Raw genomic sequence first — 27,901 nt, forward strand, 5'->3', positions numbered from 1 at the left:
TCCCCCTGCTCCCAGTCCCCCATGGTGTCAGTAGTCAGTTACTTGGCACCACTCTGCCATTGCCTGTGTGTATGTGTGTGACTGTGTGTGTGTGTTTGTGTCTGTGTGTGTGTGTATTACTCACCGACGAGGACCACAAGTCTGTGCTTGGCCCCACTCTGCCTGCAGTGGGGAGTCACCTCCTCGTAGGTGGGCACGTCAGCCATGTCGTACTGCTCACTCTTCTTACACTCATACATGGATTTGTTGGTCTTCTTGTCTCGCCTGCTGAGGCGGAAGCTCCGGCGAAAACCAGCTACAAATCAGAGAGAGATGGAGGGGGGAGTGAGAAAGAGAAAGTTTAGTCAGTCAGTAAGGGGAAGAAAGGAGGCTGTGTGTGTACAGTATGTACCAGTGCCCTTAGACAGTATTCACACCCTTTGACTTTTTTCACAATTTGTTGTGTTAAAGCCTGAATTTAAAATTGATTAAATTGAGATTTTTGGGTACAGAACAACATATTAATATATTCCAAAACATGCATCATGTTTGCAACAAGGCACTAAAGTAATACTGCAAAAAAATGTGGCAAAGCAATTCACTTTTTGTTGTGAATACAAAGTGTTATGTTTGGGGCAAATCCAATACAACACATTACTGAGTGCCACTCTCCACATTTTCAAGCATAGTGGTGGCTGCATCATGTTATGGTTATGCTTGTAATGGTTAAGGACTGGGGAGTGAATGTTCCTCAGTGTCCAAGTTACAGTTTTGACTTAAATATACTTGAAAATCTATGGCAAGACCTGAAAATGGTTGTCTAGCAATGATCATCAACCAATTTGACAGAGCTTGAAGAATTTTGAAAGGAATATTGGCCAAATGTTGCACAATCCAAGTGTGGAAAGCTCTTAGAGACTTACCCAGAAAGACTCACAGCTGTAATCGCTGCCAAAGATGCTTCTAGAAAGTATTGACTCAGGAGTGTGAATAATTATGTAAATATAATATTTCTGTATTTCATTTTCAATACATTTACAAACATTTCTAAAAACAAGTTTTGACTTTGTCATTATGGGGTATTGTGCGTAGATGGGTGAGATTTTATTTATTGAATCAATTTTGAATTCAAGCTGGAATAAGTCAAGGAGTATGAATACTTTCTGAAGGCACTGTATTTGTGCCGTCTGTACAAAATGCCTGCAGATACAGATGAACAGTTATTATTATTATTATCTTGGCAACAGTGCATTTCTGGTTTTATGTACGACAGATGTAACATATTGAGAGTCATATTTGTGCTGTAGGTGAGAGTACTGAACACTAAGCCAAACGGTTTCTCTGGATGAAATCTGCACCCCAAATGGCACCCTATTCCATATGTAGTGCACAACTTTGACCAAGGCCCATAGGGCTCTGGTCAAAAGTAGTGCACAATATAGGGGATATGGTTCCATTTGGGACACCGCCCTATCACTCAAGCACTTATTAACTTTTTCCCCAAACGACATGCAACGCATTTCAATCCTCTTCTCGCACGTACATAGCTATCTGTGCAGCTCATATAAGGATCATACGTAGTGTGGTCTAAAGCTTTTATGTCATATTCTCAAAGACCATAAAAACATTATTGCCGCATTCCTATCCATTTCTCCTCCCAGCCTCAGTTTATGCCATGTACCTCTGATGTATCTCATGTCAGAGGAAGCAGCCAAAATGGCAGCCAAAATGGCACCCTATCCCCTATAGGCCCGGGTCAAAACTAGTGCACTATATAGGGAATAGGGTGCCATTTGGGACACAGTGAAATGTGATTCATCTGAGCCTTTTGAACCTGTCTGGTGCGTTTTAAGTACATTGACCTCTTCCTCCTTCTCCACTCTAGAGGTCAAAGAGAAAACTACTCCCGAGTGGCGCAGTGGTCTAAGGCATTGCATCGCAGTGCTTGAGGCGTCACTATAGACCTGGGTTCGATCCCAGGCTGTGTCGCAGCAGGTGACCGGGAGACCCATGAGGCGGCACACAATCGACCAAGCGTCGTCCGGGTTAGGGGAGGGTTCGGCTGGCCGGGATATCCTTATCCCATCGCGCTCTAGCAACTCCTTGTGGCGGGCCAGGCACATGTATGCTGACTTTAGTCGGCAGTTGTACGGTGTTTCCTCCGACACACTGGTGCGGCTGGCTTCCGGGTTAAGTGAGCAGCGTGTCAAGAAGCAGTGCGGCTTGGCAGGTTTGTGTTTCAGAGGACGCATGGCTCTCAAAATTTGCCACTCCCGAGTCCATATGGAAGTTGCAGCGATGGGAAAAGACTAACTACCAAGTGGATGTCACGAAATTGGGGAAAAAAGGGGTAAAAGTATTACACAAAAAATATAAATAAAATAAAAGAGAACTAAAAATTAAAGGAGGGAGAACAGGGTTTCCATGTAATTCACTGCTGCTTTGTGAATTTACTGCCAGTGGTTTCATGCTTGTCCAGTTGACACAACTGCTAGGCTAGGATTTCTCATTCTTCTTAGACTATTTTGGGTAGATGGTATGTATGTATGTATGTATGTATGTATGTATGTATGTATGTACTATATGTGTGTGTGTGTGTGTGTATGTGAAGGGTATGTATGTGTGTGTGTGTGTGTGTGTGTAAGGAAGTCTTTGCGGTGGTGGCATTCCACGGACATGCATCAATCAGACATGACAACCACCATGAAGTGACCCAAACAAATGGTCTGGTTTGAATGCTCTACAGTACGGCAGTATCAAACAAAAATAAATATATCCCGAATTTGAAGAGCGCATCTTCAGATTTCTGACAGATGCTGATTAAGCCAAAATCCCCAAACCTATGACACCTAATATCACATTTCTGCACATGGCAGTAGGTCTCTCTCTCTTTTCTTTCTTTTAAACAGTGATTAATGAGCCCAGCTATATGATGCAAGATGACCAAGTAAGACTAAGACAGCATGAAAATTATGGACTAAAGAGAGGAAAAGAAAAGGAAAAAACCCCCAGATCCAATCCTTTAATACTTTCCATAACATAGAGGAGGCGCTGGTCGGACGAGCACTGTGCAGATGTGCTACAAAAGAGAGAGACCGTCTAGCTAAATTCTTTTGAGCTTGTTCTTTTCCAAACAGTCACTTAATAAGGGATAGAGAAGGACCTACATACACTGCGTTACAAAGTTAAACGCTGTGCTAAAGCACAATTTTGCATGCGTGTATGTGTGGCAATAAGGCATGTCTCGGTGTGTGTGTGTGTGTGTGTGTGTGTGTGTGTGTGTGTGTGTGTGTGTGTGTGTGTGTGTGTGTGTGTGTGTGTGTATATATACTGTATATACAGCTATGTGTGTGTGTGTGTACCCTAGAGTTGAGGTATTGTGTTACAGCTAACATTAAGGGCAGACTTTTTTCCACTATGGGCAGGACAGCACGTTGTGATTTAGGACTATGTTATCAGTGCCATTTCTCCTGCGGTGTATCCTTCTCATTAAAACCCCCACTGCTCTAACCGAACCCCGGCCAGACATAATTAGCCGTCAGCTTGCCACACAGTGGAAAAGATGCACTGCTGCTAGCTACATTACTGTAACAGCAAGCCATGCACAATGCCATCATCATCATCAATGGTTAATATCATAGCAATACCCACAATACTATTATTAAGCCATTGCTGGGTGGATAATATCAGCTAAGGTTGTCCGGTTGGGCCCTGGTCAAAAGTAGTGCACTATATAGGGAATAGGGTGCCATTTGGGACAGAAACAGACTCCAGAGCGAGTTCAATCAGATCCAAAACTACCCCCTTTCCCCCTCCCAAGTGGATCGGTCTAATACTGTGGTCTGATTAGCACAAGTTGTTTCATTCGATTAGGGGGCCTTTCGGCGCCCAGAAGGCGCCTGCGTTTCATTGGCTCTGTCAGAGGGAATCTCTTTGTTTTCCTTCAGGGAGGCAGGTGCACGCCGTTTCATTACCAGTCTCAGCTGCAGCCAGTCAATACACATCTCTGTTGCTGTAGTTGAAGGGCCCTCCGTAATCCCGGGCCCTTCAAAATCACTTAAACCCTTCTAGACAGCTCCATCCAAATAACAGAAAATAACTAACCCCCATCTCCTCTACTCTATTCGTGGCCAAGGATAAATAAATCCAAGGTTTGAGAACGCACACGTGTAGACATTGACAAGCACACATACACACACACAGACATATGTACGAACGTACGTGCAAACACACACATGCTGCCACACCCACCCGCACGCGCACAAACACACAGCGAAGCAGTCATCATCTCCATTATTGTTGGAGACAGAATTAGATGAGACCAGAGAGAGAAGGCTGGAAATGTATTCAATCCAGATATAAAGAAATTAATGACTCAACCTTCTTGGTCTGGACCGGCCCCCAGCCATCTTGGTCATGAGAAGTGTGTGTGTTTGTGTGCGTGCATGTGACTGTTATAGTACAGTCTTGACAGTAAAAATAGTGTTTCCACTAGCTAGGGCGAATAGAAGGTATGCTGGTAGAGCAGGAATGTTCGATATGCATGGCAAAACTGGACCTTATTATGATGGTGTGCGAGGTAAAAAGCACTTTTTTTATACACATTGTTCACCTGACCCTGCACCTTGACCTTTTCCCCTAGATGTAATGGCACTGTGTTGTATCCACATCACGTGACAAAGAGCTCGGATATGGAGAGATTTTCCCTGCTCAGGACACACACATACTGTACACATACGCACGTTTTAATGGAGCGCACTTGACCGTGACTGGGTAATTGCCGGTGGCCCCCTACTACAGTGAACGCAAACACGTACGCACACAAGCACGCACACACACACACACAGTAAACCCTCCCTTTCCAGAGAGAAACCCCAACAGAAAAATGACAAGGAGCATATCGAGCCACAGTGTAAACAGTAAAAGACACACGCTGCCACTACACACACAATTGCCTGGAAGTTGCCAGTGTGCTCCTGCAAGCCCACTTTCCAGGGCAATAATATCTGACAGCCGTGGCGTAGGAAATTCAGCATGTGTGCAAAGAAAGCACCTGGGGGCCTTTACAAACAGTGAATACTAAACTGCCCACTGTTCTGATGCTAACATCCTGCTGCTGTCTGTAAAATAAATGGTGCAAAACTGTCAACAAAAAAAAATATATATATATACAAAAAATAACAAGAGAAGATAAAGTACGTAAAAAATTACAGATGCTTCTTGAGAGTAAAAAAAATCAAGGCAACACACACACACATCTGTAGATTTCTTCTGTTAAAAGTAAAAAGAGAACCTTGAGAACAATACAGAGGTCAAGTATTCCAGACGTCATGTGTAGGCGAACATTGAGATGACAACACAAAAGGAATTGAAATTACAGCCATTTTTGCAAAATCAGACTAGAGGAGAGGTGGGAGGAGATGTGCAGGCAGGGAAGCCATCATGGCAAAACCACCTGTTGTATTACCTGGCTTTTGTGTGTGTGTGTGTGTGTGTGTGTGTGTGTGTGTGTGTGTGTGTGTGTGTGTGTGTGTGTGTGTGTGTGTGTGTGTGTGTGTGTGTGTGTGTGTGTGTGTGTGTGTGTGTGTGTGTGTGTGTGTGTGTGTATTAAATTGTGGGACCTGGCCTAGTGTCAGTAAATGCTAGGAGTGGTGGTAGGAGTCAGGCGCAGAGAGCAGAGCTAAGGAAATAATGTGTTTATTCCGTAAAACACAAAAACGGTCGACGCCAACACAACCGGCGTGAAATGCGAAGTGCCCAGAACAACAGGTACACAGCACGCACATAAAATAACACTAGTCGATCGCCAGCATATCCAATAACAAAAACACACTCTGACGCAAATAATACCGCACAAACCGACACAGGCTTAAATAACCATAAATCAAGAGAACTAAATGAGGAACAGGTGCAAACAATAAGACATACCAAACGAAAAGGAAAAAGGGATCAGCGGCGGCTAGTAGGCCGGCGACGACGACCGCCGAGCGCCGCCCGAGCAGGCAGGGGAGCCACCTTCGGTGGGATTCGTGACACCTAGGCCTGTCTCGTGCAAAGCCTGGGGTGGAATGATAATAATCAAATCAAATTTGACTTGTCACATGCTTTGTAGACAAAAGGTATAGACTAGGTATAGACAGTGAAATGCTTACTTACGGGTCCTTTTCCAACAATGCAGAGTTAAAGATAACATAAAAATAAAATAAAAAACAGAAAGACACGAGGAATAAATACACAGTGAATAACAAATAAAAATAAAGAGTAAAAATAACATGTCTATATACACAACATTACAAAACATTAAGAAAACCTCCTCTTTCCATGACATAGACTGACCAGGTGAATCCAGGTTAAAGCTATGATCCTTTATTGATGTCACTTATTAAATCCACTTAAATCAGTGTAGATGAAGGGGAGAATACTTTTAATCCTTGAGACAATTGAGACATTGTGAATGTGTGCCATTCAGAGAGTGAATGGGAAAGACAATATATTTAAGTGCCTTTGAAAAGGGTATGGTAATAGGTGCTAGGCGCACTGGTTTGAGTGTGTGTCAAGAACTGCAATGCTACTGGGTTTTTCATGCTCAACAGTTTCCCGTGTGTATCAAGAATGGTCCACCACCCAAAGGACATCCAGCCAACTTGACACAACTGTGGGAAGCATTAGAGTCAAAATGGGCCAGCATCCCTGTGAAGCACTTGTAGAGTCCATGCCCCGACGAATTGAGGCTGTTCTAAGGGCAAATGGGGGTGCGACTATTTTATTATATTAATATAGGAATAGAATATTAGGAAGTTGTTTATAATGTTTAGTACACTCAGTGTATAAGGAGTAGAAAATAACATGGCTATATACACGGGCTACCAGTACCGAGTCAATGTGCAGGGGTACTAGAGTGATTGTTCCTTTAACAATTGCGTCATACTGCAGCACACCTTGCGGGCTGACGCAGAATTCTATGGCACGTTATTTAATTGTCAGCCATTGTTACCATTAATGCTAGTTAGTGCTAGTTTGACCACCAGAGGGCATCTTTGAGAAGCATTTGATAGCCTTCAATATTGGCTGAACTAGAGAATTTAAAACCTTTTTTTGTAAGAACATAGATAGATTTTAAGAAATTTTGCTTAATTAATTTGTTTAATATTATGGTGTTTCTATTCCAAGAAAAACGAAAAATGAAACCCTCAGGGTTTCCGTGAGGAAGGAACGGAAAATATGGCTGCTGTACAGCGTGACGGTCGGGAGTAGCCTACTGTACTAACAGCCTAACTTCCACACCCAAATTGTAGTCTAACCAATTCCCAAACCGAGTTTGAGTGAAAATAAAAATCTCATTGATTTACCAAGACCAGTCCCCTTGCTTGTCTCAGAGCAGTGTGAAACGGTGCTGAAATAGTTGACCACAGCGGGTAGGCTATTGCTTCAAATCCTATTGCTTCTAACTTCAATATGCTTTATAAATAAATAAGACCTACATCACTTTTAACAGCACATTACTCAACACTAGTCAGACTCATGTCAACCTATGGTAGGCCTACAGTATATCGGGGAAAAAAAATAAATGATGTGACTCTCAGCCAATAATTTGATTAAGAGGCTTGGAGGATTCTAAATTAATATCTAAGGGGCATGTTTGGTTAGGGCAAATCTGATCTGTGAGAATATCTAAGAGCCTTTTATATAATTCTAAAATAATTCATAATAATCGCTTTGTTTTACAAATAACAATATTTCAAATAACCTAAAGTGAGCGAGAAAAGGCCATTCTTGAACATGGGGTGAGACATTTTTACTAATTTGTAAATAAAGCCAGTTTGTTATTTAGAATTATTTATTTATGTTTTTAGAGTGAGAGAAACCAAAAGCCCACCATCACCTCATGTGTCTCCTGGTCACGGCCGACACGGGTACAGAACCAGCATCTGTAGCGATGCAGTTTACACTGCGATGCAGTGTCTTAGACCGCTGCGCCACTTGGGAGGCCCCATCCACAAAGTTTTTAATGCTGATCAATTGCCTTGCACAAAGTATCAAAATACAGAGAGGTGTTGGCAAGAGTCTATTGTCCTGCTAATAGCCCATAATGGGATATTATAATACATGGTGTCCAGGTCAGGATAACCAAAACATTTCTTTATTAAAGCCTATCAGAAAGAATGCTGGTACTTATTTATTTTGATCCAAAGCCATGAATGACTGAGTCACTCAGCTTTATGTAGGTGCCGAGGCTGTATGACTGCGCCATCAACTTGATTATTTAGCAGACATCACTTGCTTATATTCAGTCAACACATATATCTTAATTTAACATTTTTGCTTCTTTTAGAATAAAAACCTTAGTGTAACAACAGTTTTAGTAAGTAATACTGACGAGTCGAAACAAAAAAATAAGTGTCTTTTTCAGGGTGTGCGCGTGTTGGACAGAGGAAAAGCAATTCTTACACTATTGTTCTAAATTCAAATCACCTTCTTCAAGCTGATCATTCAGTTAATCGAAATTCAATTTTGAAGTTGTGTACAATTATTTGGTTTATGTTGCCCATTCATTGTCAGTTAGAGACACATTAGCACCTTGGGACCCAAAAGCATAATCAGTGCTCTAACTCCCCCTTGCGTTGGTCTGGAGCAATGAAGCGGTGATGCACGGTATTGTACTAAACCACAAATTACCTCTAAGTCGCGCAACATAATCTCAAAACTTTTAGTTGAGCAACCACTGTAGGTAATTGAGGTTGCTTTGTACTGTACATATAGGTAGGGGTAAACTGACTAGGCAACATGATAGATAATAGACAGTAGCAGCGGTGTATCTGGTAAGTGTGAAAGTATGTGTGTGCTTAAGTGTGTGTGGCATCAGTATGCATGTGTGTGCATGTTATGTGTGTGTGGGCGTATGTAGTGTGTCTGTGTGTGTTGGGGTGTCAGTGTAAGTATGTGTGAGAGTGTGGTTAGGGTCCAGTGTGTCAGTGCAAGAGAGTTAGTGCAAAAAGGGTCAATGCAGATAGTGTTCAGGGTCTTGTTGGTTCCAGACTTCCGGCTCTCATCATATACTGGAATACCAGGGTTCAATCCCTGCATCCATCTTTCCCACTGTCTCTCCCACTTACTTCTCCTCTCTCATTTCCTAACTATTCATATAAAGTGTACAAAAAAAACGGCTCCCATCTGAGCCTGGAGTCTCTACTGCAGTAGAAGATGCGCTGCAATATGCGTATCACAAATGGCTCCCTATTTTAGTGCACTACTTTTGACTAAAGCCCTATGGCCCTGGTCAAAAGTAGTGCACTTCATAGGGACTAAGGTGCCATTTGGGATGCAACCACCATGCCATCCTGGCCAGCAGAACAAGCCCTCAGTATGAAGACTAATGGAGATGACAACTGGTGAATGAACTCTCCCTGGCAGTGCTAGATTAAGAGAGCATTACCATTATGCCCAACCTCGGCCTCAGGCCCTAGCCGCATATATGCAGTTTATGACTGTGCCGCATGCATGCGCACAAACATGCAGAAATACACACACTTAGAAACACACACGCTCGATGCACGCACACACAGAGAGCGGTTTATCACTGCAACACTTAGCGCTGGTTGTGGGCACAGAATGTGGGAAGCACTAAGCAGTGCCTCTTCTCAGTCTCATTATGTGATGGTCCCAATTACAGTGCATAGTCTGTTCAAGTCTATTTCAGAGACACTACAGTTTTCACACTGTCTCTCCAGAGAAGGATGGCACTACCGGACTATGTGGAAAAGGCTTTCCAGATTCCAAACTGTCTGCCACAATCACTCCGCCAACAACATCAAGGCCAAAGACAAACTACTCTAAGTTCTACACAAATACCCTATGATTCATTCTTCCTTGTTAAATGAATCACTCAATTCCCCGCCTGTTCTCTACAGTATATGTTTTTTATGTCTGTCTATTGTGAGTTGAGAATAAAGGTTGGGCAAAAGGATAAGAGAACCAAGGACGAGCGTGGATGGATTGACATGTAGTAAAAAGAAGAAGAGCAGTAACAATATGGGCAACATTGTAGCAACGACGCCTCCAGAAAAGTAAAAAGTAAAACCTTTTCTCCTGTATTCCCTTCTTCCACCACTGGCTGGGTTCAAATAGGACTCTAGGCTCTCCCGGTGTGTGGCGTGTATGGGGATAGGTCCTGTCCAGACAGACAGACAGGACAGACAGGTGTGTGGCCTTCAAATCCAGTCCCATCACACTCCCTGTCCCTCCATGTAAACCTGTTACAGGCATCTGTGAAAGGCATTATGGGAATCGTAGTTGGCCTCTGAGGCCGTCCCTGGGAGACCCCCTTCATCAAACATCAAATCCCTACAATCCCCAGGGATCAGGCTTGCCGCAGCATGCACGTACCTGGTCTATGGTCTGACCGCAAGGAAGGTAACTGTGTTGGCGATGAAAAACATATAGCTCTAGGGGGAACAAGGAATCTTTAACAGGTGGAGGAGATTTTTGTTTTATCTACAGTAACCTGCTTCAAACTTCTACCCCCCACCACCCACCCCGTTCCTCTCCCTCAGCTTTATGGGTTATTTTGTTTCCTGTTGAGAAAGAGAAGGCAGGTAGCCTGGTTAAAGAAGACTGTGCTCACCATGTTCAGTCTGCATTTCTGGCTAGCAAGCCGACTGTAGGCAGAGAGAGAGTTAAACGTTTTAATTTGATGATTAAAAAAGCCTATTATGACTTCTGTGATGTTTGAAATATATTCTGAGAGCAGTGGAGTCCACCGTTGTGAACTCATTACAGTGTTATCTGGGGGAAACAGAAATACACTCTGGGGCTACTTTACTTTCCATGGCCTTGCTACAGCAGTCAGCAGCATGTGGAAAGTGGTACTCCTACCCAAGTGTTACAGGCTTATACAGTGGAATTGTGCTTAAGTCCCTTGGCTGGGAGACATGGGTTAGTGTCGAGCGCTATTTGTTTTTCCCCTCTGTCTTATCCCAGAGCTCTTTAGGACTCAGGAATGTCTAGTCTGCACAGAAAACGCTGCCTAAAGCATCGGTTTGAAGAAAAAAAACAGCATACTAACGTACAACTCAATCTAGCAGTCATCCTCCGCTGCACTTACGCAGAGCGGACCTGAGTTCTCTCTGGTGTGTGTGTGTGTGTGTGTGTGTGTGTGTGTGTGTGTGTCTGGGGTCTCTCAGCACAGCTAGTGAGTTGGGGGCTGGGAGTGCCAAGAACACAGAGCCGGAACGCTTTCCTGTTTGTCTCATCAATCAGCCGGCCCACTCAGACAGCAGGGATGCTAGACAACAAACCTAGCGTCCAGGGAGATACCAAAGTTTGCATCCCAAATGGCACCACATCCCCTTTATAGTGCACTACTTTTGACCAGGACCTATAGGGACCATATTCTCTTTATAGTGCCCTGGTCAAAAGCAGTGCACTGTATAGTGAATAGGGTTCCATTTGGGACACAGCCTCTCTCTTTTCTTCTCTCACTGCTCAGAGTCACAAACAAACCAATGTAATGCAATGCCTGGACATTACCAAGTAATGTCACCACTGTCTAGAGAACATTCACACACATCTGTCTGTCTGCTTGGCCTCTACCTACTCGGCCAAGATGTTGGACATGGATTTAAAAAACGTATATAGTTCCAACCCTGTACAGTAAAGTGTATCTAGCTACCCGATTTTGGATGGAAACCCAGGGAAAAACCAAGTAATCTTAGTCATTCTTAAACCCCATGTCTGCATCCCAAATGGCCCCAATAGATATTGGTTAAAAGTAGTGTACCAAATAGAGAATATGGTGCCATTTGGAACGCACGTGGTCTTATATGTTGGCTGCTCGTCCTCCAGTAGTGAACCTGCAGACAGATGAAATAAACTTGTTTTCTGGAAATAGAGCGTTTTTTATTTCAGTTTATACGTCTCCATTTTTCCATAACTGTCTTAATTGGATTCTGGGGGTTGATAGCTTTCCCAGCTTTTCCCCCCATACTGTTTTGACCTATTCTCTCCTCTCATTCCCCCATCCCTCTTTCCGGATGTTTGGTGAGGGGCTATGCTCTGTGTGGATATCTAGCATTACGATAGATTATGACAGCAGTACCAAGGGAAGATGTTACCGTGCCTACTGAATACGCTTCCAGGTCTCCATCCAGGTATTGTGTTTCTAATCAGAGAACTAAGCTACAACGTGCTGATGGATCTAACTGCATCCAGAGGAAGAAAGGAATGAGCCCAGAGCGGCCATAGGTCTTTGAAAAAGGGTCTAGACTGATCCTCCAGGATGGTAGTGGACACTGGGACCAGAATGGGAGTCAGGTCGGCTGACTGCAGGTGCTGGTGCTGGATGGGACGCTGGATGGGACGCCGACTGGGAGCCTCGTCTTGGGCGTCAGATCCAGGCCGAGCAGGTCTGCAAGGGCAGCAGACGGTGTAGGATCTGGTGCCAGCAGGATGACCAAGAGAGACACGTGCCGGCTGGTGAGCAGGCTGTCGCAGGTCAGGCTGCAGCACTGGCAATGATTCGCCTGGCTCAGGTGCTGCTCGTGTTGGCACCAGCTTGTACACAGGCATGAAAAACCAACATACTAACTTCAATAAGGCATGTATAATCATGCAGTTACATAGTAATATGGAGCTTATAACATACAGACAGATTAAATATACACATGAACGCTAACAAAGTCCACTTACATGTTCAGTGACGCACTAGCACACGGTTGGGGAAGTCCAGGGAAGGCTTGTCCGTTCAGGAAAGGTCCAGCTATGAGTTGTAGTGGAGGACAGGAGTTTACAGAGACCTTCTCAACCTGCCCTCCTATGACCAACTAAAGCAGGAATGAGGGTCTGTTACCCCCAGCAGGTAGTGCCTGTGACTGGTTATCCCTGGTCAGCTGACTGAGTTCCCTGGCAACCTGGTTGGTCACAATTTGTTTGGATAGTCCAGATTTTCTATCTGTAGATGCGCTACAGATGGTCATACTATCAACAAGCTACAGTATCTGTTGATAAGCAACTGCTTGCTAAGGTTAGAGTTAGGTTTAGAATAAGGGTTAGGGTAAGGGTTAAGGTTAGGGTAAGTGTTAAGTTCAGGGTTAGGATAAGGGTTGAGGTTAAAGTTGTTGGAATGTCGTTTTTCCTCACACGCCTCTTTTGTGATGAAAAATGACATTCCACCTTGTAACGGTTTTTTTCTATCTGGAAATTGAGACCTGACGAATCATTCCTTGTGAAGGCTGAGGGGCAGTACTGAGTGAGTTTTGCAACGGAAGTCCTGCCCCTGTGTCTACATCACATCTTTTCCGGTACCCCTTGTGGTATACGTAAACACAGAAGAGATGGACGTGGTACTACTTCGCATGCTGCTCCTACTTGCAAGCTTCCTTTTTTGTGGTTATATTTTGAGACTTGCCACGCACAATTATGTCTTTGTCCAGTTTTGAGGAGCATCTGTGTGAGCTGGTGAGACAATACGCTAACCTCTACAACCCTTCAATGTAGTTGTATTCAGACAAGCACACAAAAGACAACAGCTGAAGGGAGACATCACGAAATGTGAACACCTATACTGATCTCAAAGAAACATGGAGAAAGATTTGGGACCGATATGTGCCAATCTGAAAAGGGTGAAGGAGACGAGGAGTGGGGCTGTTGCCGGTGTGTATCTGACAACTGGATTGACTTTGTGTTTACGTGAGACATCGTCAGACAGACACCAATTCCAAGATGGTGTAGCAGTCAGACATCTTTGTTTTTGTCCTGTCGTGTCCCTTGTATATTTAATTTTATATATTTTTCTTCGCATATCTTTAAAAAATATTTTCCTAAACCTCAACTTCTAAATACTCTCCTGCAACCCGCCTCACCCAATGTGGCGTGGATCTGTTTTATTTATAAAGTATTCCTATTTACTTCGGATCTGGAATCCCTCAACTGAAGCTAGCCAGCTAAGTTAACTACCTACCAGCTATCAGCCAGCAACCCACTGCTAGCGGTCATCAGCTAACCTTTAGCTCCGAAAGCTCTCACCAGTTCGTACAACGTGACTCAAACAAGAGCATACCGGACCTATTTTTTTCTCTCCATAACCCCGGATTCATACCGCAAACTCTGAACATTTTCATCTGGATCTTCTTAACTAGCTAACCGCAATCCCGGGTGACTACTCCTGGCTAGCGTTTCCATCCCGGAGCAAGCACCAATTAGCCTGAAGCTAGCCCGGCTTGGGCTCTTGGGCTACCACCGAAGCCCACTCCTGGGCTACAATATCCGGACACCTTCTACAGCCGGTACAGGGCACGGAACCCCGCCGATCCTCTACGACTGGAATACCGACATAATCTGCCCGAGGATTCCAACAGGCCCCTCAGGCGCGACGTCCACTGAAGTCCCATTCTGCTAACCGTGTCCTGCTAGCTACCTAGAGCTACTTGGAACCCTACTAATCCACGACTGGTCTATCGACGTCACCCGCACGAAGAGGCAAAAACAGACTTACCTCCATCGCGATGTCCCCCAAAGGCCCTTCTGCTAACTTCCTAGCCACGGTCTACTAACTGCTAGCTTGCTAGCCCCGGTCTGCTAACTGCTAGCTTGCTTGCCCCGGTCTGCTAACTGCTAGCTTGCTTGCCCCGGTCTGCTAACTGCTAGCTTGTTAGCCCTGGTCTGCTAACTGCTAGCTTGTTAGCCCCGGCCTACTAACTGCTAGCTTGTTAGCACCGGCCTGCTAACTGTCTGAATCGCCGTGTCCCCAGCCAGCCCAACCACTCACTGGACCCATATGTTCACTTGGCTACGCATGCCTCTCTCTAATATCAATATGCCTCGTCCATTACTGTCCTGGTTAGTGATTACTGCCTCCTACATATTGAATGACATCACCTGGTTTAAACGTCTCAAGAGACTATATCTCTCTCCTCATTACTCAATGCCTAGGTTTACCTCCAATGTACTCACATCCTACCTTACCTTTGCCTGTACACTATGCCTTGAATCTATGCTATCGTTCCCAGAAACCTACTCCTTTTACTCTCTGTTCCGAACGTGCTAGACGGCCAATTCGTATAGCCTTTAGCCGTACCTTTATCCTACTTATCCTCTGTTCCTCTGGTGATGTAGAGGTTAATCCAGGTCCTGTAGTGCCTAGCTCCACTCCCACTCCCCAGGTGCTCTCATTTGTTGACTTCTGTAACCGTAAAAGCCTTGGTTTCATGCATGTTAACATTTGAATTCTACTCCCTAAGTTTGTTTTACTCTCTGCTTTAGCAAACTCTGACAACCCGGATGTCTTCGCCATGTCTGAATCCTGGCTTAGGAAAACCACCAAAAACACTGCAAAGATAGCCTGCAGAGTTCTGTCTTCCTATCCAGGTTTGTACCCAAACAATTTGAGCTTCTACTTCTAAAAATTCACCTTTCCAGAAACAAGTCTCTCACTGTTGCCGCTTGCTATAGACCACCCTCTGCCCCCAGCTGTGCCCTCGACACCATATGTGAATTGATTGCCCCCCATCTATCTTCTGAGCTCGTGCTACTAGGTGACCTAAACTGGGACATGCTTAACACCCTGGCCATCCTACAATCTAAGCTTGATGCCCTCAATCTCACGCAAATCATCAATGAACCTACCAGGTACAACCCCAAATCCGTAAACACGGGCACCCTCATAGATATCATCCTAACTAACTTGCCCTCCAAATACACCTCTGCTGTTTTCAATTAAGATCTCAGCGATCACTGCCTCATTGCCTGCATCGTAATGTCTGCGACCAAACGACCACCCCTCATCACTGTCAAACGCTCCCTAAAACACTTCTGCGAGCAGGAAACCTGGCCGGGGTTGCAAACTTTCTAATCAACCTGGCCGGGGTGTCCTGGAATGACATTGACCTCATCCCATCAGTAGAGGATGCCTGGTTATTCTTTAAAAGTGCCTTCCTCACCATCTTAAATAAGCATGCCCCATTCAAAAAATGCAGAACTAGGAATAGATATTGTCCTTGGTTCACTCCAGACCTGTCTGCCCTTGACAAGCACAAAAACATCCTGTGGCATTCTGCATTAGCCTCGAATAGCCCCCGTGATATGCAACTTTTCAGGGAAGTTAGGAACAAATATACACAGGCAGTTAGGAAAGCTAAGTTTAGCTTTTTCAAACAGAAATTTGCATCCTGTAGTACAAACTCAAAAAAGTTTTGGGACACTGTAAAGTCCATGGAGAATAAGAGCACCTCCTCCCAGCTGCCCACTGCTCTGCGGCTAGGAAACACTGTTACCACCGATAAATCCACTATAATTGAGAATTTCAATAGGCATTTCTCTACGGCTGGCCATGCTTTCCACCTGGCTACCCCTACCCTGTTCAACTGCCCGGCACCCTCCACAGCAACCCGCCAAAGCCCCCACCATTTCTCCTTCACCCAAATCCAGATAGCTGATGTTCTGAAAGAGCTGCAAAATCTGGACCCCTACAAATCAGCCGGGCTAGACAATCTGGACCCTCTCTTTCTAAAATTATCTGCTGAAATTGTTGCAACCCCTATTACTAGCCTGTTCAACCTCTCTTTCGTATCGTCTGAGATTCCCAAAGATTGAAAAGCTGCCGCGGTCATCCCTCTCTTCAAAGGGGGTGACACTCTAGACCCAAACTGATACAGACCTATATCCTTAGAAAGGTCTTCGAAAGCCAAGTTAACAAACAGATTACCGACCATTTCGAATCCCACTGTACCTTGTCCGCTATGCAATCTGGTTTCAGAGCTGATCATGGGTGCACCTGAGCCACGCTCAAGGTCCTAAATGACGTCATAACCTCCATCGATAAGAGACATTACTGTGCAGCCGTATTCATCGACCTGGCCAAGGCTTTCGACTCTGTCAATCACCACATTCTTATTGGCAGACTCGACAGCCTTGGTTTCACAAATTATTGCCTCGCCTGGTTGACCAACTACTTCTCTGATAGAGTTCAGTGTGTCAAATCAGAGGGCCTGTTGTCCGGACCTTTGGCAGTCTCTATTGGGGTGCCACATGGTTCAATTCTCTGGCCGACTCTCTTCTCTGTATACATCAATGATGTCGCTCTTGCTGCTGGTGATTCTCTGATCCACCTCTACGCAGACGACACCATTCTGTATACTTCTGGCCCCTCTTTGGACACTGTGTTAACTACCCTCCAGACGAGCTTTAATGCCATACAACTCTCCTTCCGTGGCCTCCAACTGCTCTTAAATGCAAGTAAAACTAAATGCATGCTATTCAATCGATCACTGCCCGCACCTGCCCCCGCCCGTCCAGCATCACTACCCTGGACGACTCTGACTTAGAATACGTGGACAACTACAAATACCTAGGTGTCTGGTTAGACTGTAAACTCTCTTTCCAGACTCACATTAAGCATCTCCAATCCAAAATTAAATCTAGAATCGGCTTCCTATATCGCATCTTTCACTCATGCTGCCAAACATACCCTCATAAAACTGACCATCCTACCGATCCTCAACTTCGGTGATGTCATCTATAAAATAGCCTCCAACACTCTACTCAATGAATTGGATGCAGTCTATCACAGTGCCATCCGTTTTGTCACCAAAGCCCCATACACTACCCACCACTGCGACCTGTACGCTCTCGTTGGTTGGCCCTCGCGTCATACTTGTCGCCAAACCCACTGGCTACAGGTTATCTACAAGTCTCTGCTAGGTAAAGCCCCGCCTTATCTCAGCTCATTGGTCACCATAGCAGCACCCACTCGTAGCATGCGCTCCAGGAGGTATATCTCACTGGTCACCCCCAAAGCCAATTCTTCCTTTGGTCGCCTTTCCTTCCAGTTCTCTGCTGCCAATGACTGGAACGAACTGCAAAAATCCCTGAAGCTGGAGACTCATATCTCCCTCACTAGCTTTAAGCATCAGCTGTCAGAGCAGCTCACAGATCACTACACCTGTACATAGCCCATCTATAAACAGCCCATCTATCTACCTCTTCTCCATGCTGTATTTATTTATTTATCTTGCTCCTTTGCACCCCAGTATCTCTACTTGCACATTCATCTTCTGCACATCTACCATTCCAGTGTTTAATTGCTATATTATAATTACTTCGCCACCATGGCCTATTTACTGCCTTAACTCCCTTATCTTACCTCATTTGCACTCACTGTATATAGACTTTCTTGTTTTCTTTTTTTTCTACTGTATTATTGACTGTATGTTTTGTTTATTCCATGTGCAACTCTGTGTTTTATGTGTCGAATTGCTATGCTTTATCTTGGCCAGGTCGCAGTTGCAAATGAGAACTTGTTCTCAACTAGCCTACCTGGTTAAATAAAGGTAAAATAAATAAATACAAATAAATAAATAAAAATATGCCAGATATAGTATGTACTCTTGTACAGCGTGTTTGTGATCTTATGTTTAGCAGACCTAGTTAGAACATGTGAAATCAGCTCTTTTCTGGATGGGAGAAATTGTGAGTAGGAAATATTCAGTGGCTTTGTTGTTATCATAATCTTTGGCAGGGCTAGTTCAAACATCTGAAAAACAGAAACTGTGCTTTGTGTGTGCTAATTAGATTGAGATGTTTATGAAATCAGGTCTTTTGAGTAAAGTTTGCTTTCAATGTATTCTAATATATTCACCATCTGCTTGTAGGTGTTGGAGGGGGGGTGGTGTTTTGGGCAGCCCAGAGACAGAGCTGAGACCAAAGGGCCCATCTATAGGTAGTTAATCGCCCCTTGGTTCATCATCTCTCCACCCGGCCTGGTATCTCACCTTCTCGGCCCCTCTCCCCAGCACCCAGGTCCCTCTCCCCAACGCCCAGGCCCTTCTCACCAACAAACAACGCACCGTCCGGGCGCACCCTTGCTCTCTGCCCTGCAACTCCACGAACCTCCACGCACCCTTGCTCTCCGCCCCACACTGAATCTCCCCAACCCAGCAACAGTGTGTGTATGTGTATGTGAGTTAAAGAAATGTAAACAGCAGTTACAGAAACAGCAGCAGTGTCCAGCAAAGACTGTCTACGATGTTATAGTACCATGGGTAGTGTCTATTCCTCCTGATCAATGTCTCCCGTTTGTCAGGGACATGACCATGTACTTTGACAAGACCATCGATCAGTACCGTATCCACTCCGTCTGCTCTAAAGTGTGACAGAGACCTCCGTTTCACCACAAAAACAGGTTTTGTGTGCGTTATTCTTATGCACACATAAGAATAAAGTTTGCAGAATCAAGTTTGGAGACGACACAACAGTAGTGGGCTTGATTACCAACAATGATGAGACAGCCTACAGGGAGGAGGTGGGGGCACTGGGAGTGTGGTGTCAGGAAAACAACCTCTCACTCAACGTCAACAAAACAAAGGAGATGATCGTGGACTTCAGGAAACAGCAGAAGCACCCCCCTATCCACATCGAAGGGACAGCAGTGGAGAAGGTGGACATTTTTAAGTTCCTTGGCGTACACATCACAGACAAACTGAAATGGTCCACCCACACAGACAGTGTGGTGAAGAATGTGCAATAGCGCCTTCCCTGTAGCTCAGTTGGTAGAGCATGGTGTTTGCAACACCAGGGTTGTGGGTTCAATTCCCACGGGGGGCCAGCACAGAAAGAAATTATATGAAATGTATGCATTCACTACTGTAAGTCGCTCTGGATAAGAGCGTCTGCTAAATGACTAAAATGTAAAATGTAAAAATGTTCAACCTCAGGAGGCTGAAGAAATTTGGCTTGTCACCCAAAACCCTGACAAACTTTTAAAGATGCACAATAAGTACGGCAACTGCACTGCCCTCAACCGAAAGGCTCTCCAGAAGGTGGTGCGTTCTGCACAACGCATCACCGGGGGCAAACTACCTGCCCTCCATGACACCACCTACAGAATCCGATGTCACAGGAAGGCCAAAAAGATCATCAAGGACAACAACCACCCGAGCCACTGCCTGTTCACACCGCTACCATCCAAAAGGCAAGGTCAGTACAGGTGCACCAAAGCTGGGAACGAGAGACTGAAAAACAGCTTCTATCTCAAGGCCATCAGACTGCTAAACAGCAATCACGAACTCAGAGAGGCTACTGCCTACATTGGAAGAGGCTGCCTACACTCAGAGAGGCTGCTGACTACAATCACTGGACACTTTAAAACTTCTTAAGGCTTGGGGGCGCTATTTTCACGTCGGGATGAAAAGTGTGCCCAAAGTAAACTGCCTGCTACTCAGGCCCAGAAGCTAGGATATGCATATAATTGGTAGATTTGGATAGGAAACAAAACTGTTTGAATAAAGTCTGTGAACTGATTTGGCAGGCAAAACCCCGAGCACAATCCATCCAGGGAATTACTTTTTTGAGGTCAATCTGTTTTCCATTGGTTTTCTATGGCAAGGCCGTTATAATAGAAATATACTTGCAGTTCCTATAGCTTCCACTAGATGTCAACAGTCTTTAGAAATTGGTTGATGTTTTTCTTTAGAGAAATTAATAAGTAGCCCTGTTATTTTCCTGTGTCACTCCAGGTGCACTCTAATGTTTTGGTGCGCACGACCTGGAACGTGCTTTTTTGTTTTCGTCCGGTATTGAACACAGTTTATCCCGTCTGCTCTCATCCTTCTAGACCTATCTGCTGCCTTTGATATTGTGAACCATCAGATCCTCCTCTCCACCCTCTCTGAGTTGGGCATCTCCGGCGCGGCTCACTCTTGGATTGCGTCCTACCTGACAGGTTTCTCCTACCAGGTGGCATGGCGAGAATCCGTCTCCGCACCACGTGCTCTCACCACTGGTGTCCCCCAGGGTTCAGTTCTAGGCCCTCTCCTATTCTCACTATACACCAAGTCACTTGGCTCTGTCATATCCTCACATGGTCTCTCCTATCATTGCTACGCAGACAACACACAATTAATCTTCTCCTTTCCCCCTTCTGATAACCAGGTGGCGAATCGCGTCTGGCAGACATATCAGTGTGGATGACGGATCACCACCTCAAGCTGAACCTCGGCAAGACGGAGCTGCTCTTCCTCCCGGGGAAGGACTGCCCGTTCCATGATCTCGCCATCACGGTTGACAACTCCATTGTGTTCTCCTCCCAGAGTGCTAAGAACCTTGGCGTGACCCTGGACAACACCCTGTTGTTCTCCGCTAACATCAAGGCGGTGACCCGACCCTGTAGGTTCACGATCTACAACATTCGCAGAGTACGACCCTGCCTCACACAGGAAGCGGCGCAGGTCCTAATCCAGGCACTTGTCATCTCCCATCTGGATTACTGCAACTCGCTGTTGGCGGGGCTCCCTGCCTGTGCCATCAAACCCTTACAACTCATCCAGAACGCCGCAGCCCGTCTGGTGTTCAACCTTCCCAAGTTCTCTCACGTCACCCCGCTCCTCCGCACACTCCACTGGCTTCCAGTTGAAGCTCGCATCTGCTACAAGACCATGGTGCTTGCCTACGGAGCTGTGAGGGGAACGGCACCTCCGTACCTTCAGGTTCTGATCAGTCCCTACACCCAAAGAAGGGCACTGCGTTCATCCACCTCTGGCCTGCTCGCCTCCCTACCTCTGTGGAAGCACAGTTCCCGCTCAGCCCAGTCAAAACTGTTCGCTGCTCTGGCACCCCAATGGTGAAACAAGCTCCCTCACGACACCAGGACAGCGGAGTCAATCACCACCTTCCGGAGACACCTGAAACCCCACCTCTTTAAGGAATACCTGGGATAGGATTAAGTAATCCTTCTAACCCCCCCCCCCCACCCTCCCCCCCAAAAAAGATATAGATGTACTATTGTTAAGTGGTTGTTCCACTGGATATCATAAGGTGAATGCACTATTTGTAAGTCGCTCTGGATAAGAGCTTCTGCTAAATGACGTAAATGTAAATGTCCGTAATTGTCTTAAATTTTATCGATTATTTATCGAACAAAAGGACCATTTGTGATGTTTATGGGACATATTGGAGTGCCAACAGAAGAAGCTCGTCAAAGGTACGGCATGAATTATATCTTTATTTCTGAGTTTTGTGTCGCGCCTGGCGGGTTGAATTGTGATTGTCTGTCTTTGTTTGATGGGGTGCTGTCCTCAGATAATAGCATGGTTTACTTTCGCGGTAAAGCCTTTTTGAAATCTGACACTGTGGCTGGATTAACAACAAGTGTAGCTTTAAATTGGTATATTGCATGTGTGATTTCATGAAAGTTTAATATTTATAGTAATTTGGCGCTCTACCATTTCACTGGATTTTGTCAAATCGATCCCGCTAAAGGGATTTGATCCATAAGAAGTTTTAACCTCTTTGGGATATGGGGCGGTATTTTGACGTCCGGATGAAAAGTGTGCCCAAAGTAAACTGCCTGCTACTCAGGCCCAGAAGCTAGGATATGCATATAATTGGTAGATTTGGATAAAAACACTCTAAAGTTTCTAAAACTGTTAAAATAATGTCTGTGAGTATAACAGAACTGAAATGGCAGGCAAAACCCCGAGGACAAACCATCCCCCAAAAAATAAAATTCATCCTACCACTGATTTCAATGGCTGGCACTTATAATAGGGCAAAATCGTGCCCGATTGCAGTTCCTAGGGCTTCCACTAGATGTCAACAGTGAGTTTCAGGCTGGTTTTTGGACAAATGAGCCAGAAATTGTAGTTTTTCTAGGTGGCTCCCATTTTGGCTGTAGTGTTTCCAAGCGCGTGAATGAGAGCGCATCCTTTGGTATTTTTCTCTGGTAAAGACAATAACGAATCTCCGTCTTATATTTGATCGTTTATTAGCGTATTAGGGTACCTAAGGTTTGATTATAAACGTTGATTGACTTGTTTGGATAAGTTTATTGGTAACTTTTGGGATTAATTTTGTATGCATTTTGAAGGAGGGAAACCGAGTGGATTATTGACTGAAGCGTGCCAGCTAAACTGAGTTTTATGGATATAAAAAAGGACTTTATCGAACAAAAGGTCAATTTGTAATGTAACTGGGACCTTTTGGAGTGCCAACAGAAGAAGATCTTCAAAGGTAAGGCATATATTATATCGCTATTTCTGACTTTCGTGTCGCAACTCCCTGGTTGAAAATGATTTGTTATGCATTTGTGTGCTGGGCGCTGTCCTCAGATAATCGCATGGTTTAATTTCGCCGTAAAGCCTTTTTGAAATCTGACATGGCGGCTGGATTAACAACAAGTTAAGCTTTATTTTGATGTTTTGCACTTGTGATTTCATGAAAGTTTAATATTTAAAGTAATTTAATTTGAATTTGGCGCGCTGCAATTTCACCGAAAGAAGTCGCTAGCGTCCCACTAATCCGCAAGAAGTTAACAACTGTCAGGTGTGCGCTACTGGTAAGAGGTCAGGTGCAGGAGAGCAGAGAGTTGTGATCAGGCGCACACTTTAATTGGCAGAAGTAACAACAGACGGACGCAACTGCGTCAAAAACCTCCAGCCAAATGGCAAAAGTGCAAAGCGCGACAACAGTCACAATAATGCATAAGTTAAACAATAAACACACTCGGGTACAACACGGTACCCGGGGGGAAAAAACCAGCCTGGCGCGTAACACGAACATGTAACAAAAACAATTCCACACAAAGACATGGGGCGAACAGAGGGAATATATATGTAGTGTGAGGGAATGTAAACCAGGTGTGCAGGGAAACAAGACAAAACAAATGGAACAATGAACAATGGAACGGTAATGGCTAGAAGACCGGTGACATCGACCGCCGAGGGACCGCCGAACGCTGCCCGAACAAGGAGAGGAGCCGACTTCGGCGGAAGTTGTGACAACAAAGGCATATAACACCGGATCCGGAAGTTCAAATGTCGTCAAGTGTGCCTAATTTTTACATTTACATGTTTTATATTTTACAAAAGTGTGCCTCGAACCCTCTTGTTTGGTAAACTACTCTGGCTCCTCCTAGTGGATATACACTACACAAGGCTTCTCTTGCTTGGTAAACTATGCTGGCTCCCCAAGCCCCTGGTGGATATCCACTACAGAAGGCTCTTCTTGCTTGGTAAGCTATTCTGGCTCCCCCTAGTGGATATCCACTACACAAGGCTCCTGTTGCTTGGTAAGCTACTCTGTCTCCCCAAGCCCCTAGTGGATATCCACTACACAAGGTTCCTCTTGCTTGGTAAACTACTCTGGCTCCCCAAGTCCCTAATGGATATCCACTACACAAGGCCCCTCTTGCTTGGTTAGTTACTCTGACCCCCCCCCCCCCCCCCCCAGTGGATAACCACTACACAATGCTCCTCTTGCTTGATAAACTACTCTGGCTCCCCAAGTCCCTAGTGGATATCCACGACACAAGGCTCCTCTTGCTTGGTAAGGTACTTTAGCTCCCCCTAGTGGATATCCACAACACAAGGCTCCTCTTGCTTGGTAAGCTACTATGGCTCCCCAAGCCCCTAGTGGATATCCACTATACAAGGTTCCTCTTGCTTGCTAAGCTACTCTGGCTCCCCAGGCCCCTAGTCGATATCCACAACACAAGGCGGACTTCCACCTTTCTGGGTGGAATGCAACAAAGATCTGGACAAAAAAAACAGACTCCGCCCTTGCACATGCATGCACGTCGATTGACGCAGTGGCGCTTGTAGCTGCCTTTAAGGTTGGCACACATCAAACCAGCATGTGGATCTAGAGTTTGTCTGGCGATCGTTCTGCACACTGTGTTTTAGGGCCCACCCGCTGTCGACATCTGATTGCTGACGTTTTTCACTCAATTTTACATGTAAAATGGGTGCGCACTCGGTTTGCAAATTACTTCAGAGGTGCTAAGTACTCTCAGCCAGCAAATGCTATTGGTGTGTCTGAGCCCTTAATGATTTCTTTAACTCTCCTCTTCTTCTTCTTGGTTTGAGACGCAGTGCAGGTCTCAGAGCGGTATTTAGGGCCTGGCAGGGGCTGATGGCAAGGCATCTCAGGAAAAGGTCCTCCTTCCACACCTTCTATTCTCTATATAGTGAATTACTTTTGACCACGGCCCTATTCTACAGTCTCCTGGCTCTGCACTAGAGAAGCATCTCACAGGAATCTCAGCTTGCTCCAAAGACAGCTCTCTTCTAGGCTTTCTGAGGCCAGTTCCTCGGGAATTGATAACACAGACATTGCATCACAGACAGAGGGAACACAAACATACCAAAGAAGAAGACAACCCCCACTTCTCCTCCCCTCCCCCTCTTCCCCCACTCCAGCTCCCAAAGCAACCTCAGTGGCATTGAAAAAGCATCTGTGTTCTAGGATTTCGTAGCTATTAGTCCTGGCCGACTTTAAATCATACAACCACATACAACAGCCTGAAATGTAATGCAATGTGCAATGACTGTAGAGAGACGCTTTTAGAGATATTATTATTTTAGGAGTCTTTTTCCCCCCTTGAAGACTCTTGTTTCAGGAAAATGGTGCTTCAGTGCACTAGGACATAGAAACAACATTAAACTGCACTGGGACTAGGGTTGCAAAGGGTCGGAAACTTTCTGGTAAATTTCTGTAATTTTTTCCGGAAATTTTCCATGGGTAGTTAAGCCCTGGAATTTTGGGAATTTTGCTTAAATTCATAAAAAAATGTTGCTTATAAGAGTGAACCTTTTTTGTGGGATACACATAAGGCAATTCTAGGTCTTGTGGCATATTTTGGTTAAACTATCCCCAATTCAATGGAATTTTAACCTTCTGCATGCACATTCCACTCTTCCATCACATGTACAGCTGATTGTGAAGATCTTGCACACTAATGAGATGTAATTGAGCCCACACTACTGCACTGTCTGAGCTAAGGACTACTTGCTTTCTGGTAAGTTTTGATTACAACACTGGGTGGGGTGAAAATACACTGCTCCAAAAAATAAAGGGAACACTAAAATAACACATCCTAGATCTGAATGAATGAAATAATCTTATTAAATACTTTTTTCTTTACATAGTTGAATGTGCTGACAACAAAATCACACAAAAATAATCAATGGAAATCCAATTTATCAACCCATGGAGGTCTGGATTTGGAGTCACACTCAAAATTAAAGTGGAAAACCACACTACAGGCTGATCCAACTTTGATGTAATGTCCTTAAAACAAGTCAAAATGAGGCTCAGTAGTGTGTGTGGCCTCCACTTGCCTGTATGACCTCCCTACAACGCCTGGGCATGCTCCTGATGAGGTGGCGGATGGTCTCCGGAGGGATCTCCTCCCAGACCTGGACTAAAGCATCCGCCAACTCCTGGACAGTCTGTGGTGCAACGTGGCGTTTGTGGATGGAGCAAGACATGATGTCCCAGATGTGCTCAATTGGATTCAGGTCCATAGCATCAATGCCTTCCTCTTGCAGGAACTGCTGACGCACTCCAGCCACATGAGGTCTAGCATTGTCTTGCATTAGGAGGAACCCAGGGCCAACCGCACCAGCATATGGTCTCACAAGGGGTCTGAGGTTCTCATCTCGGTACCTAATGGCAGTCAGGCTACCTCTGGCGAGCACCTGGAGGGCTGTGCGGTCCCCCAAAGAAATGCCACCCCACACCATGACTGACCCACCGCCAAACCGGTCATGCTGGAGGATGTTGCAGGCAGCAGAATGTTCTCCACGGTGTCTCCAGACTCTGTCAAGTCTGTCACATGTGCTCAGTGTGAACCTGCTTTCATCTGTGAAGAGCACAGGGCGCCAGTGGCAAATTTGCCAAACGTCCTGCACGATTTTGGGCTGTAAGCACAACCCCCACCTGTGGACGTCGGGCCCTCATACCCTCATGTTTCTGACCGTTTGAGCAGACACATGCACATTTGTGGCCTGCTGGAGGTCATTTTGCAGGGCTCTGGCAGTGCTCCTCCTGCTCCTCCTTGCACAAAGGCAGAGGTAGCGGTCCTGCTGCTGGGTTGTTGCCCTCCTACGGCCTCCTCCACGTCTCCTGATGTACTGGCCTGTCTCCTGGTAGCGCCTCCATGCTCTGGACACTACGCTGACAGACACAGCAAACCTTCTTGCCACAGCTCGCATTGATGTGCCATCCTGGATGAGCTGCACTACCTGAGCCACTTGTGTGGGTTGTAGACTCCGTCTCATGCTACCACTAGAGTGAAAGCACCACCAGCATTCAAAAGTGACCAAAACATCAGCCAGGAAGCATAGGAACTGAGAAGTGGTCTGTGGTCACCACCTGCAGAACCACTCCTTTATTGGGGGTGTCTTGCTAATCTGGTGTGTGGAGACATTTCACTGCATCTAATGTGGAAGGAAAAGATGTATACATTTGCAAATACTGTGCCAAATCATATGTGAGGAATGCAACAAAGATGCAGAATCATCTGGCCAAGTGCATAACGTTCCCTCAGCGCTCACAACAAGCAACCTCTGACAAAAGTCCCTCTACTTCTATTCGAGGTGAAAATGATGAATCTGACACCTTATCGATAGCAACAGCTCACGGTCCTCCTGGAATCAGAAGTTTTTTTGACTCAATGGAGGAACGTAGTCAGAGAAATGCTGATGAATGTCTTGCTCAAGCTGTGTATGCAACTGGTTCACCTCTGATGCTCACAGGCAATGTGTATCGGAAGAGATTTCTGAATGTTCTTCACCCAGCATACACCCCCTCCAACCAGACATGCTTTATCTACTCATTTGCTGGATGCAGAGTTCAACAGAGTTCAAGTGAAGGACAAGCAAATCATAGAGTAAGCAGACTGTATTGCAATCATCTCTGGTGGGTGGTCGAATGTTCGTGGGTAAGGAATAATTAACTACGTTATCTCCACCCCTCAACCAGTATTCAACAAGAGCACAGACACAAGGGACAACAGACACAACGGTCTCTACATTGCAGACGAGCTGAAGGCAGTCATCAATGACCACAGAAGGTATTTTCACTGGTGACAGACAATGCTGCGAACATGAAGGTTGCTTGGTCTTAAGTGGAGGAGTCCTAACCTCACATCACACCC

The 27,901-nt window shown here is 45.3% G+C and overlaps 1 protein-coding gene across 3 annotated transcripts in view; it reads right to left on the minus strand.

Moving 5' to 3' along the window:
- LOC115195893 (MAGUK p55 subfamily member 7-like) overlaps positions 1-27,901 on the minus strand; it is a 298,114-nt gene that overhangs the window by 27,483 nt on the left and 242,730 nt on the right. For all 3 annotated transcript variants that reach the window (XM_029756238.1, XM_029756237.1, XM_029756236.1), the window contains one exon: positions 125-295. In XM_029756238.1, the coding sequence (XP_029612098.1) occupies positions 125-295 (171 nt within the window). The remainder of the gene's footprint in view (positions 1-124; positions 296-27,901) is intronic.

This window comes from Salmo trutta, chromosome 6 (assembly GCF_901001165.1).
Source record: "Salmo trutta chromosome 6, fSalTru1.1, whole genome shotgun sequence".
NCBI lineage: Eukaryota > Metazoa > Chordata > Actinopteri > Salmoniformes > Salmonidae > Salmo > Salmo trutta.